Source organism: Lactuca serriola, chromosome 1 (assembly GCF_051521515.1).
Source record: "Lactuca serriola cultivar US96UC23 chromosome 1, Lser_US96UC23_V15, whole genome shotgun sequence".
NCBI lineage: Eukaryota > Viridiplantae > Streptophyta > Magnoliopsida > Asterales > Asteraceae > Lactuca > Lactuca serriola.
Genome location: NC_136408.1, coordinates 140,892,624 through 140,905,360, shown reverse-complemented (window position 1 = coordinate 140,905,360; position 12,737 = coordinate 140,892,624). Strand labels below are relative to the sequence as shown.

General features: G+C 39.7%; 1 protein-coding gene across 1 annotated transcript; it reads right to left on the bottom strand.

Moving 5' to 3' along the window:
* Positions 1-1,201: 1,201 nt before the first annotated feature.
* LOC145099441 (3-oxoacyl-[acyl-carrier-protein] synthase I, chloroplastic-like) lies at positions 1,202-11,175 on the bottom strand. Its single transcript, XM_079037019.1, has 6 exons — positions 10,685-11,175; positions 10,003-10,608; positions 4,635-4,748; positions 4,452-4,553; positions 4,311-4,377; positions 1,202-1,338 (listed from the first exon to the last, which is right to left on the bottom strand). Exons 1-6 carry the CDS (start codon positions 11,135-11,137, stop codon positions 1,271-1,273), a joined length of 1,410 nt encoding a protein of 469 aa, XP_078893145.1. The 5' UTR covers positions 11,138-11,175; the 3' UTR covers positions 1,202-1,270.
* Between the last annotated feature and the right edge of the window lie 1,562 nt (positions 11,176-12,737).

The window sequence follows — 12,737 nt, the reverse complement described above, 5'->3', positions numbered from 1 at the left end:
GTGGTGGGTTGTGGTAGTGTTGGGTGGTAGGTTCTGGGTGGTGGTAGGTGCTAGGTGGTGGGTAGTGATGAGTGATAGTGGTGGCGAGTGGTGGGTAGTGATGGGTGGTAGGTGGTGGTTGGTGGTGGTGGGTAGTGTTGGGTGGTAGTCGTGGGTGGTGGTTGGTGGTTATGGTGGGTGGGTGGTGGGTAGTGATGAGTGGTCGGTAGTTGTGGGTGGTGGTGGTGTTGGTTCGTGATGATGGGTGGTAGGTAGTGGTTGTTGGTGGTGGTGGCGAGCGGTACATGGTGATCGGTGGTGCAGGTGGGTGGTGGTGGTGGGTGGGTGGTGATGGTGGTGGGTGGTGATGGTGGTGGCAGGTGGTGGTTGGTGGTGGTGGTGGTGGGTGGTGGTTGTGGTTGGTGATGGTGGTTAGCGATGGGTGGTGGTGGCGGGTGGTGTTGGTTGGGTGGTGAGTAGTGTTGGTGGGTAGTGATGGGTGGTAAGTAGGGGTTGTGGGTGGTGTTAGCAGGCGGTGGAGGTGGGTGGTGGTTGGGTAATGATGGTGGTGAGTGATGGTGGTGGTGGTTGGTGGTGGGTGGTAGTTATTGGTGGTGGTTAGTGATGGGTGGTGAGTGGTGTTGGTTAGTAGGGTTTTTAATTGTTTGTAACTATTTTTTGATTTATATGAAAATTATTTTATAATTTTGTGTGATCCAAATTTGTTGTCAAATGTTCTCGGGATAAGAAACGTTCTGGATTGAACCCCCCCCCCCCCCCCCCCCTATATATATATATATATATATATATATGAAGGTTTTTTTTTGCTACATGTCATATTCTTATTCAATTGGCTAAATGTTATTTTATTATTATTTTAAATTAATTCTTTTCCCCATGTCATTTGGTACAAAGTGTTCATCTTTATATAATAGAATAAACACAAAAAGGTTGTTTATATAACTAATCAGGAAATGATATTTTTATTATAATTTCCGAAAGAATACCAGATGGGTGAACAAATTCGTTGCTAAATTTCCTTTAAAATTTGTTTTGAAATACCAAATTAGCGACGGAAATTTGTTGCTAAAATCACGTTCTAGCTAGTTGTGAAGGAAAATTACTAAATTAGTTAACCAACTTATGTGAGTTCTTGACGTAAGTTTCAATCAAAATCATAACATATACGTAAGAAAAATCATTATTCTGTAAATATGCAGGGATCACATTTGACAAGTTTATCAAATGACTCAAAGGCCATGATGTTTTTTAGAAATTATAGAGGAACATATCATCCTTTAAATGCCGAGAATGCTATTACGGAGTTGTGCCCACCAAAACCAACTGAGCTTGAAATTGCTGCATGCATATATAACAAAAGAGATTGAATAAGTTAACTTTATTAAACATGACATCTGAACCATGGACAAAAACTACAAGAATACTAAGCTATGCCGACGACATCTATACCGACGACAAGAGTCATCGCTACAGGTCACGCTATCCCGACGAAATGTCGTCGAATTATATTTTAGAACCTTTGACCAATTTCCTTTGACCGCGATATCTGTGCCGACGACAAGTCGTCGCCACAAGTCTGGCGGGAACGACGAAAATGTTCGCGGTAATCTGAAAATCTATACCGATGACATGTCGTCGGTATAGGTATCAAAAAATCTATTTTCCATTTATTTTTATTCCATGTGCCAGAAAAACAGAACGACGTAGTTTTGGGCAAGGTACATTGCCTATGCAGACGACTTTAGGTGAAGTTGGTGAATCAAGTGTGGTTGCTAGGAGGAATGTTGCTCCTACTATAAACGATGTCGATTTTATTAACGATGACAATGACGATGGTGATACGTATTCTTCAGATGAAGAAATAAATAATGAAAAATATGACAGTGATGATGATGTTGTACATATATACTGTTCTACTGATTAATCTGATTGACGGTATATCGTAGTTATTATATATCCTGATTGCTTATAATATTTGTTAAATTTTCAAATGTTGCTTATTTATAATTAGCTTTATTATATATTTTGAATGTTTATAATATTTGTTAATTTTTCAAATGTTGCTTATTTATAATTAGCTTTATTATATATTTTGAATGTTTATCATATTTGTTAAACAGAGGACAGAAGTCGCGAGGGGACATGGAGGTGACGGTTAGGATAGACCACCACACGGGGTCGCACGCGGTGTACCATCGGGTTGCCAGTCTTGTAAGTTACATGAAATTTTTAAGTATTAGATATATTAAAGTTTTAAATTTCTAAATTTTCAATTCTATATGTAAATACAACACAAGCGAAGAATGCGAATGTGAATAAGCGTGACAAAGGGAGAAACTTAAATTTGTACGACGAGTATGAAAACAACAAGTGTAATCCTTTGGATTTGCGAATTGATATCTTCGGGCGGACGTACCGATTAGTGGGGGACAACGGGAAAATGTTTGTAAGACTGATCTCAAATCTGGTGGGATCAAAAGTACTGTTACATTATCATACTTGGCGTCGTGTTCCTATCAAATTCAAAAATGATTTATATCCCGAGCTAGAAGTAAGTATACAATATATTTTAAATGTGTTGAATTTTATACTTATTAAATATTTTTTTACTAATCAAATATGTTTTTCCTTTTGTAGACTTATTTTGATCTAAATAGGTACCGGGGCACAAACTTGTGGGAACCCCTTCGAGCGGGTATCCAAGCAGACATTCAAAGAGCTTATCGAGACCGCAAGAATGATATGAAAAAACATTTTGATAGAGTTGGTGGATATCATGATGTGGAAAGGGCAAGAAGATGTCCACCGACTGATTGGTCCGCCGAAGCTTGGAACAAAATGATTGATTTGTTATTTTTGACCGATGAATACAGATGCACGTCAGACAAAAATAAAATTTGTAGGTTGAAACTTCCACACACAGGTGCTCACATATGTAGACCCTATGCTCAACAACGTTATTTAGAGGTAATAAAATATTATAGTATTAATTAAAAGTGTTATTAACATTTGTATAAATATATTTATTGATTTAACTTATTATAGGAAAAAATTGGAATGAAGCCACAACATATTGAGGGTTGGAGACAAAAACGCTACAAAGAAGGTTCGGGTTGGTGTACAAGTGGAGCACAAGAAGATTGGGTAAGTGATAAACGAAATGAATGTGCTGTTTAAATATATTATTATTATTATTATTATTAATTATAGTTTTTTGTTTAAGGAATATTATTATTATTTTAATGTTTAAGTTTAGTTGTTTGTTTTAATTAATGTATATTTATTGTTTTCTTTATTTTAGGAAGAAATTCAAGAAGTTAATGAGAAAATGCAAAACGAGGTTGAGGAAGGCAGAATAGTAGACAAGGAAGAATGTTTATAACGTGCCCTTGGGACGAGACGCGGGCATGCTCGCAGGGTGGGTAGGAAACCAACCGCCAACTTCGGTTTAATTCCAAATGAACGGCCTTCCACTTCAAAATCGTCCCAACCACAATCCAAATTTGATGCACAACAAATGCAAGAATACTTGCAACAACATAATGCATCATTGGCGGCATGTATTCTAGGCTTTTAACCACCACCATTTCTTAACTTTCTATTCAACTCTAACACACAAGCAACTACCTCTAAACAAGTTGCCGAAAGAATGGAAGAAGAAGGAAAAGAAGAAGGAGAAGGAGAAGAAGGAGAAGAAGAAGAAGAAGAATATGATTATGATAATGATGTTTGATGTTTTTTTAGTGTTTTCAACAATGTTAGTTAACTATTTGATTTTGATGTTTTGAATCTGAACAATGGTACTTAGTTAATGTATTTCAATTGATATATGTTGAAATTTGTTTTGGATTTATTAAAAATGTAGGAATGGCAATATACTAAATCTGTAAAATTGAAAAAAAAAAACAGTGCCTATCCCGACGACATGTCGTCGCTAAAGGTATTTCATTGGCTCTTGTTAAAACCCTATAGCGACGACTTGTCATCGTAATAGACAAATCTTGTGGCGACAACATGTCGTCGCTATAGGTTTGTCGCTATAGGTAATTAATAAACCTTTATCTTTTATCCCAGAAAATATAATTGACAAGAACCTATCCCGATGACTTGTTGTCGCCATAGGTGAAGCCATCGCGACGACATCTATACCGACGACACTATTGACCTATACCGACACGACTATGCCGACGACTCTATCCCGACGACATGTCGTTGGCATACCCTATGCCAACGACATGTTGTCGGGATAGAGTCCGAATTCGTCGTCGCCATAGGGTGTTAATGTTGTAGTGAAAGAGAAACTAACTCACCAATGTTGATTTCATGCTGTTGCTTTTTATTTGGAACTGTGTCGAATTGAACTGCAGGTTCTGGGTTCTATAGTTGCACATACGTGAAGATCAAACTCAAATGCTAAAAGGCAAACAAATATGAATGTAAGTAGCACATACAAATTGATTAATGGTGGGATGCAACCATCCTGTTTGAATAGCTTTGATTGTAGCAATGGCTTCCAGACCTCCAGCTGCTCCCATACAGTGCCCAATCATACTCTGAATAAAAATACAAAATAAGATAACGTCAATATCGAGCTGCCACACTAAGAAGACAAAGTTGACTATGGATGTTCTCACCTTAGTAGCGTTCATTTTGATCCCCTCTTTGCTTTTAAAAACCTTCTTGAGAGCATTAACCTCTGCCAGATCTCCTACCACTGTTGAAGTTGCATGTGCATTGATGTAATTTACCTACAAACAAGATTTAGCTCCACAAGATAATGTTGGAACTTTGCAAGGTCAACAAAGTCTTTTAACCTGGCAAGAAACAAGGGACAAATAATACTGAATTGTACAGGGGACAAAAGCTTGTTAACTACAGGAAGGGTAAAACTGGAAAGCTACTTTCACTAGTCTTCACAGTGTATCAGAGATGAAGTAAGATAAGACAAGCAATTTACAGGGGCAGAAAAACTGCTCTACTTTATTCAATAGGCAATTACTAAGAGGTGGTACATCATTCACCAGATAAAAACAAGCTATTTAAACTAAAAGATATGCTACAAAGTAGCAACTGACTCCACTCAAACTTGAGACTCGGACCCTCATGGCCTACATGGCCTTGAATTATTCAAAGCAAAAACTGAATTAAATAAACGTACAAAAACAATAAACTTTCTGAATTAAATACAATATTTTCCCCCTTAATTCAGAAATATCAAACCTTTTTAACTCCAATTAGGTTCTTCATTTCCTCATGTTTTGCCTTCGCCATTGCCTTTGTCAGAACATCAGCTTTCTGCCTTTTGGTACACACATAGTGAACTGTGACTTCTCCTTTTTCCACACAATCTCTTATGAAATGATACCTTATATCTATATGTTTACTACGCCCATGAAAAACTGGATTTCTCATCAAATCCAGAGCTGATTGATTGTCAACATATAGAGTAACAGGTGGAACCTTTTGTTTTGCAACTTCAGTCAGTAGTCGCCTTAACCAGATCCCTTGACAGGCTGCCATGGTGGCAGCTATAAACTCAGCTTCACAGGATGATAGTGCAACCACCCGTTGTTTCTGTGATGCCCAAGTAATCAGATTCTCATTCATGTAGAAAGCCATTCCACCTGTACTTTTCATGTCTTCTACATCTCCAGCTAGGTCACTATCTGAGTACCCCACAATCTTCAGTTCATCTTCACTTCTAGTATACGACAGGCCATGATCTAAAGTTCCCTTCACATACCTTAGAATACCCTTCACTGCTTGTAGGTGCCGTGTTTTTGGTTTCTCCATAAATCTGCTTACTACCCCCACTGCAAAAGTAATATCAGGTCGGGTGTGGGTTAGATATCTTAAGCCTCCTACCAAACTTCTGTATTCTGTAGGGTTCACCAATTCTCCATCTTCTTCTTTTATCAGCTTTAATTTATGCTCTAAGGGACTCTTTGTGGGATTGCAATTCTCCATTCTTGTTTTCTTTAGGATGCTTCTTGCATATGCCTCTTGCTTCAGTGTGATTCCAGACTCTGTTTGATTCACTTCGATCCCCAAGTAGTAAGATAGGAGTCCGAGATCGCTCATCTTGAATTTTGCTTGCATATCCTTCTTGAATCTTTGGATGTTTTCAGCACAGCTTCCGGTTACTAGCAAGTCATCCACATAGACTCCGATGATCAGCACATCACCACCCTCTTTCTTTGTGTAAACGGAATACTCTTGGACACACCTCACGAATCCTAAACTCTTCAAGTGTTTATCTAAACAAGCATTCCACGCCCTCGGGGCTTGTTTTAGACCATACAGAGCTTTAGAGAGTTTGTATACCTTGTTAATTTCAGCTTTTCTCTCGAAACCTTCAGGCTGGGATACGAACACCTCTTCTTCTAGGGTTCCATTTAGGAATGCTGACTTGACATCTAGATGATGAACTCTCCAACCTTTGGAACCTGCGAGTGCCAAGATCACGCGAACTGTCTCGATCCTAGCAACTGGGGCAAAGACCTCATCGTAGTCAATTCCCTGTCTCTGAACGTATCCTTTTGCTACGATCCTCGCTTTGTGTTTAACGATTCTTCCACTTGGATCACGTTTCACTTTGAATACCCACTTCAGACTAATCGCCTTTCTATTCGGTGGAAGATCAACTAATTTCCACGTCTCGTTCTTCTCGATTGACGCTAATTCGGTCTTCATAGCGTCGATCCACACCCTTTTCTTGCTAGCTTCTGTGTACGAGACTGGTTCATCATCATTCCGGGTCATCATTAGTTCTTCAATCGGCTCCATCTCTTCTATTTCTTCGTATATATCCGTGAGAAGTCTATAACGTAAAGGAGGAGTACTGTCGTTGGTGGAGCTAGAGGTTGTAATTGGGGATGCGATCGGAGTATTTGGAGAATTAGGTGCTTCCGGTGTACCCGCTGGAGCTATAGAGATGCTCTGTGGGCTTTCTTGTGAATCCAACGGAGAGTTAATGGGCCCAGAGTTTTCAGCCCAGCTGCTATTACTATCCGATGACCCATTTCCTTGTGATGGTGTCGTAGGTTCCGGCTCATCTTCATCAACATAGGATTCGTTGAAATCGAATCCTTCAACAGTGAAAATCATCCCTGGCATTTCTTTGATCTTCGACTCCTTTTTCCAATCCCAAATTTGTTGTTCTTCAAATATAACATCTCTGCTTACATACATCTTGCCGGATTCTGGGTCTAACAACCGATACGCTTTCGATCATTTTTCAACCCCGAGATGAACTAGCTTCATGCTTCTGTCATCGAGTTTCTTCAGATGATTTTTAGCGACTTTCATGTATGCTGTGCATCCAAATACTCTAAGGTGCTCGATATTTGGCTTCCTCCCAGTCCACAGCTCGTATGGAGTTGAGTTTTTCAGAGCTTTTGTGTGAGCTCTGTTCAGCACATAAACAGAGTGACTTACAGCTTCACCCCATAACACATCAGGCATCTCCATAGTCTTTAGATTGCATCTCACCATTTCAAGTACAGTCCTATTTCTTCTCTCCACTACTCCGTTCTGCTGTGGGGAGTATGGTGAAGTGTAGTGTTTTTCAAGCCCCGTTTCTTTGCAATAATTGGAGAATTGGTTTGACAAGAATTCTCCACCCCGATCCGTTCTGAACACCTTCAGCTTTTCTCCAGTCTCATTTTCTACCAGGCTCCTGAAGTTCTTAAATACAGGTAGAGCTTCGTCTTTGGTTTTTAGCAGAAAGACCCACATGACCCTGCTAAAGTCATCTACAAGCAACATGAAGTATCTGTTTCCAGATGGTGTAGGAGGTGATACTGGCCCACATAAATCTCTATGGATTAACTCCAATCTCTTCGTTGCTCTGTAATTTGATTGAGAGGGAAAAGGATTTCTTACTTGTTTTCCCATGAGACACCCTTCGCATGGCTGTGTTGGAATGCTCAGAGTAGGCATCCCTTCGATCATCTTTTTATCGGACATGTTTTTCAGTGAATTGAAGTTGATATGGCCGATTCTCTTATGCCACAACCAAGTAGAATGAGTTTGCTGTATTGAGAGACACATTGATCTAACTTCTTCCAACTCTATTGTGTAGAGCCGATTTGATGCCCTCCTTACTTTCATTAACAGCTCTCCCTTTGCATCATGTACCCACAGGAATGGATCCTTGATCTTGATTTCATCACCTCCCTCTGCAAGTTGTCCCAGACTTATGATATTGCTGCATAAATCTGGGATATAATAGACTTCACTGAGCTTCCTCATTTCACCATTCTTGCACTGAAACACAATTGAGCCCTTTCCTTCAATCTTTACTCTGGTTTCATTACCGAATTTCACAAATCCATGGACTGATTCATCTATCTCTTGAAATTTATCCTTATCCCCGGTCATGTGATTACTTGCACCCGAATCGAGATACCATTTTCTTGATTTCTTTATTTCATCTTTACTTCTTCTTAACTCCGGGGTTATTTTTTCTTCATTCAGAAACACCTTTCCATTTTCGAATGCAGCTAAGAGGAGTGCTGGTTCATTGTCATTACAATTCTGAACAAGGTTGTTCTCGTGGTTTCTTTCGCGTCTTGGATTTTGGCATTCAGCGGCATAATGACCATACTCTTGGCAATTGTAACATTGTGCCTTGCTCTTATCTTGGCTATTGTAGGTACCTCGTCCTCCATCTTTCTGGTAGTGTGACCCACCTCTGCCACGACCACCACGTCCACCGCCATTCCTTCCTCGTCCTCTGCCTCTTCCACGAGATCCACTCGAACCACCACGACTCGACTTTGATTTCGAGTCATTCTCCTTCTTTTTGTTTCTCTCTGACCATTCTTGGTGCGTCAGAAGAAGTCTTCGTTCGTCACTTTCACCATGCCCCTTCATTCGCTCTTCATGAGCTTTCAGTCTTCCAATCACCTCGTCCACTGTCATACTATCGAGATCACCAAATTGCTCCAAGGTGGAAGCAATTTGAAGGAATTTGCTTGGGACAGCCCTCAGCAGTTTCTTCACCACGTAGGGTTCCTCCACCGTGTCCCCCAATGCACGCATGGTACTGACAAGATTGCTCACCTTCACCGAGAATTCATCTATTCCTTCAGTTTCCTTCATGTTGAGCGATTCAAACTCTGTCTTCAAGGTTTGAATTCGAGCAGTCTTGACTCTTTCTTCCCCCAAGAACTGTGTCTTCAATGCCTCCCAAGCTTCCTTTGACGTTTTCTTCTCTGCTAATCCAAGAAGCAGATCTTCAGGTATACTTTGATAAATGGCTGCCAGTGCCATTTTATCCTTCTTTACTTCAACTACTGTGTTTGCTGTGCGAGGCTCAACAGCATCCCAAACACCTTGAGCTTGCATGAACACCCTCATCTTAATTGCCCACGCAGCATAGTTTGATCTTGACAGCATCGGATAATGAAGAGTAACTTGACCTTCTCTTTCACCGTTTCCGTTAGTCATCTCTTCACGAGGTTGTACCTTCATAAACTACCAGATTCGCTCTGATACCAAGTGTTGGAACTTTGCAGGGTCAACAAAGTCTTTTAACCTGGCAAGAAACAAGGGACAAATAATACTGAATTGTACAGGGGACAAAAGCTTGTTAACGACAGGAAGGGTAAAACTGGAAAGCTACTTTCACTAGTCTTCACAGTGTATCAGAGATGAAGTAAGATAAGACAAGCAATTTACAGGGGCAGAAAAACTGCTCTACTTTATTCAATAGGCAATTACTAAGAGGTGGTACATCATTCACCAGATAAAAATAAGCTATTTAAACTAAAAGATATGCTACAAAGTAGCAACTGACTCCACTCAAACTTGAGACTCGGACCCTCATGGCCTACATGGCCTTGAATTATTCAAAGCAAAAACTGAATTAAATAAACGTACAAAAACAATAAACTTTCTGAATTAAATACAATAGATAATGCATGAAGTTGCAATTTCAACCTGCATTCAACCTGCTTAAACGGAAGATACTAGATAAGTATGATAAAACAGAAGTACCTCCTCTGCAGACACACCAGCATCCACAAGGCAGCTTCGAATGCAAGATGAAACACAGAGCCCATCAAATCTCAGATTAGTTACATGATAAGCGTCATAATTAACCGCGCCTCCTAAGTATTCCGCAAGTATTGGAGCACCCCTTTTCATTGCATGCTCTAAACTCTCCATTACCAAAACACCAGCACCTTCGCTTAAAACGAACCCATCTCTGTCTTTGTCCCACGGTCTACAAGCAGTCTGGGGATCATCGTTTCTTTTAGACAACGCTCGACAAGCAACAAAACCCCCCAATTCCACAGGAATAATGGAAGCATCGACCCCACCAGCAATCATCAAATCAGCCTTCCCTTCACGGATATGATTAGCAGCAGCATAGAAGCAAAAGTTGGATGTCGCACAAGCAGCTGAGATGCTGTAATTTGGTCCCATAAAGCCAAGATCTTTAGCAAGTAACGCCGGGCCCATGTTTGGTATGCAAAAAGGTATGAAAAAAGGTGTAATCTTCTTATAACCTCTCTCCATCAGAGAGTCGACGTTATCAGAAAAGATCGTAACACCTCCCAATGCTGATCCTACAACCACACCAGCCCGATCCTTCTCGATCTGCACACCATCAAAGTTTACTGTAATAAAATGTATCAAATGCATAGAAACATGAAAAATGGAAGAAATTACAAACTCTGTAGAGTTCTTGGTTTCCAAGACCAGCATCTTCAAGAGCTTTTTTCCCCGCAACAATACAATACCTTTGACAATCATCAAGTCGATTGTCACTTTTGGCGTCTATATAACCTTTTGAGTTGAATCCACGAATTTGGCCACCCAACCTTGTTGGGAATGATGAAGCATCAAATTTGTCTATTAAACTGATTCCACTTTCACCCGCTAGGAGGCTATCGTAGAACGTGCCGACGTCACTCCCACAGACGGAGACGAGACCCATACCCGTTACAACAATCCGTTTTTTGGCATCTTTCTCCCGTTTCGGTGCGATGGCTGAAGAGTGGGAAGCTAGTAACTGGCGACGTATGGCACGGATTGGTACTTGTGATTTCATAATTATCGGTGAAGTGTTTTTGAAGATTGTGGGCGCCGAGGGAACTGGTAACAGGAGAATAGCCTGAGCTTCCATTATTGGGTGCCAGTCTAACGTTTGAAGAACGTGAAGCCACGAAACCATTTCTATAGAATATATATAAGCCCTTCAGCTACATTTTAAATAGCCCCACCCAGGTAGCTTGTAGCCCTACTATTATTTTATTAAATTTTTACGGGAAAGTCTTGTTCCGACAACGTTGTTGATTCTTTTGGAAACTTCGACATTTATAAGTATACAGATTGTCTTGTCATACTTGTTACATTCGGTGGGTGTTATATTTGTGACATTCAATGTAGACCGCATATATTTGCTATAGCCAAAACTTGTTATCTGTATAATGTTGGTTATTATATGTTATTTTTTCTAAATAAAATAGAAATTAAATATTTAAAACACATCATTTTTTTAATAGATATTAAAGAAAACCATAGAACTTAAAAACATCATAAGACCACTGAAATTCAGAAACATCACACTTGAAATTCAAACTCACAACCCACCAGAAATTAGAAGACAAAGACTTCAAATTTGAAGGCGTTTGCGGCACTGTCTTATAATTTGCCAAAACTCAACAACCCTGAAATCTTCGTCAGTTTCAATACGGCAAGCCTCAATAACATTTTCTAGCAGAGTATTTTCGTTTTCACCATTATTGACTTCATGCATTACCCTACAAAACACAATGGTAAACCGAGTTGTTATTGTGTGTGTATGTGTTTCTCCATTTGGGGTAGAGTATATTTTTTCTTCGAGGTTGAATGGTTTGACGATTGTATATGTCGAAGACTCTCCTCGAAAAAGTAGTCGAAGGGCTGTCATTATGTGTTGAATCTTCTGCTACATCCATTCATGAACGAGTGAGTAAGATCTTTTCTTCAGTAGACCAAACAATAGCGATTTTTAGTGATGAGTTGCAGAAAAATATAAAAAAATTAGAATGTTAAAGGAATAGAATTAAGGAGATTTGAATCGGATGCAGAGAGAACAAGGATGATGGTATTTATAGTTGAAGAGTGGAGTACAATTTTGAAAAAAAAAACAGTTATATCTTTGAAATTCGGTATTTTTTAGGAAAGCTGGTATTATTGAAAAATGGAATTTGAATAAGAAATGGTAAAAAAAAAAAAGGAAACTGGTATTCTCTCTTACCGGTAACTCTCTGCCAAATTGTCGGGCCGAGCTCGGCATGCCGAGGCCTTAGCCCGGGTTCGCCGAGAATGTCGAGTGGTTTCCCAAAGCCACACCGACTATAGTCTAAAAAACCACCGCACAGAAAAAACCTATGCAGGGCAAAAACAAAAAATACAACTACATAATACTAAATGGAAAGCAACACCAATCTACTCGCTTATAATTCCAAAATCGCCCTCTATGTTTAAGCCAATTAAAAACTAAAGTAATCACCTCATCAACAAATTTATCCAGAAAAGTACAATTTTTCTTGAACACTTTGTCATTTATCGCTTTCAAAAATAACCCGTAAATGATGGCGATTAGGATCTTCCGCTTTTTTGCGCAATGCCCCCACTTTGCCGCAAAAGCAATATCATCCCTTATGGAAACAAAGCCATGAATCACGATGTTGCACCACCTCAAATTCTTCCTCGGAACTTCCAGAGCAAACGTATAACCA

What these genes read in the sequence shown, in the direction of transcription:
- LOC145099441 (XM_079037019.1), bottom strand. Translation starts at nt 11,137, where the DNA reads ATGGAAGCTCAGGCTATTCTCCTGTTACCAGTTCCCTCGGCGCCCACA. An exon ending in GAAACCAAGAACTCTACAGA is followed by an intron (nt 10,609 to 10,684) that starts GTTTGTAATTTC and finishes GATGGTGTGCAG; the next exon opens with ATCGAGAAGGATCGGGCTGG. An exon ending in ACAGCATGAAATCAACATTG is followed by an intron (nt 1,339 to 4,310) that starts GTGAGTTAGTTT and finishes ATATGCATGCAG; the next exon opens with CAATTTCAAGCTCAGTTGGT.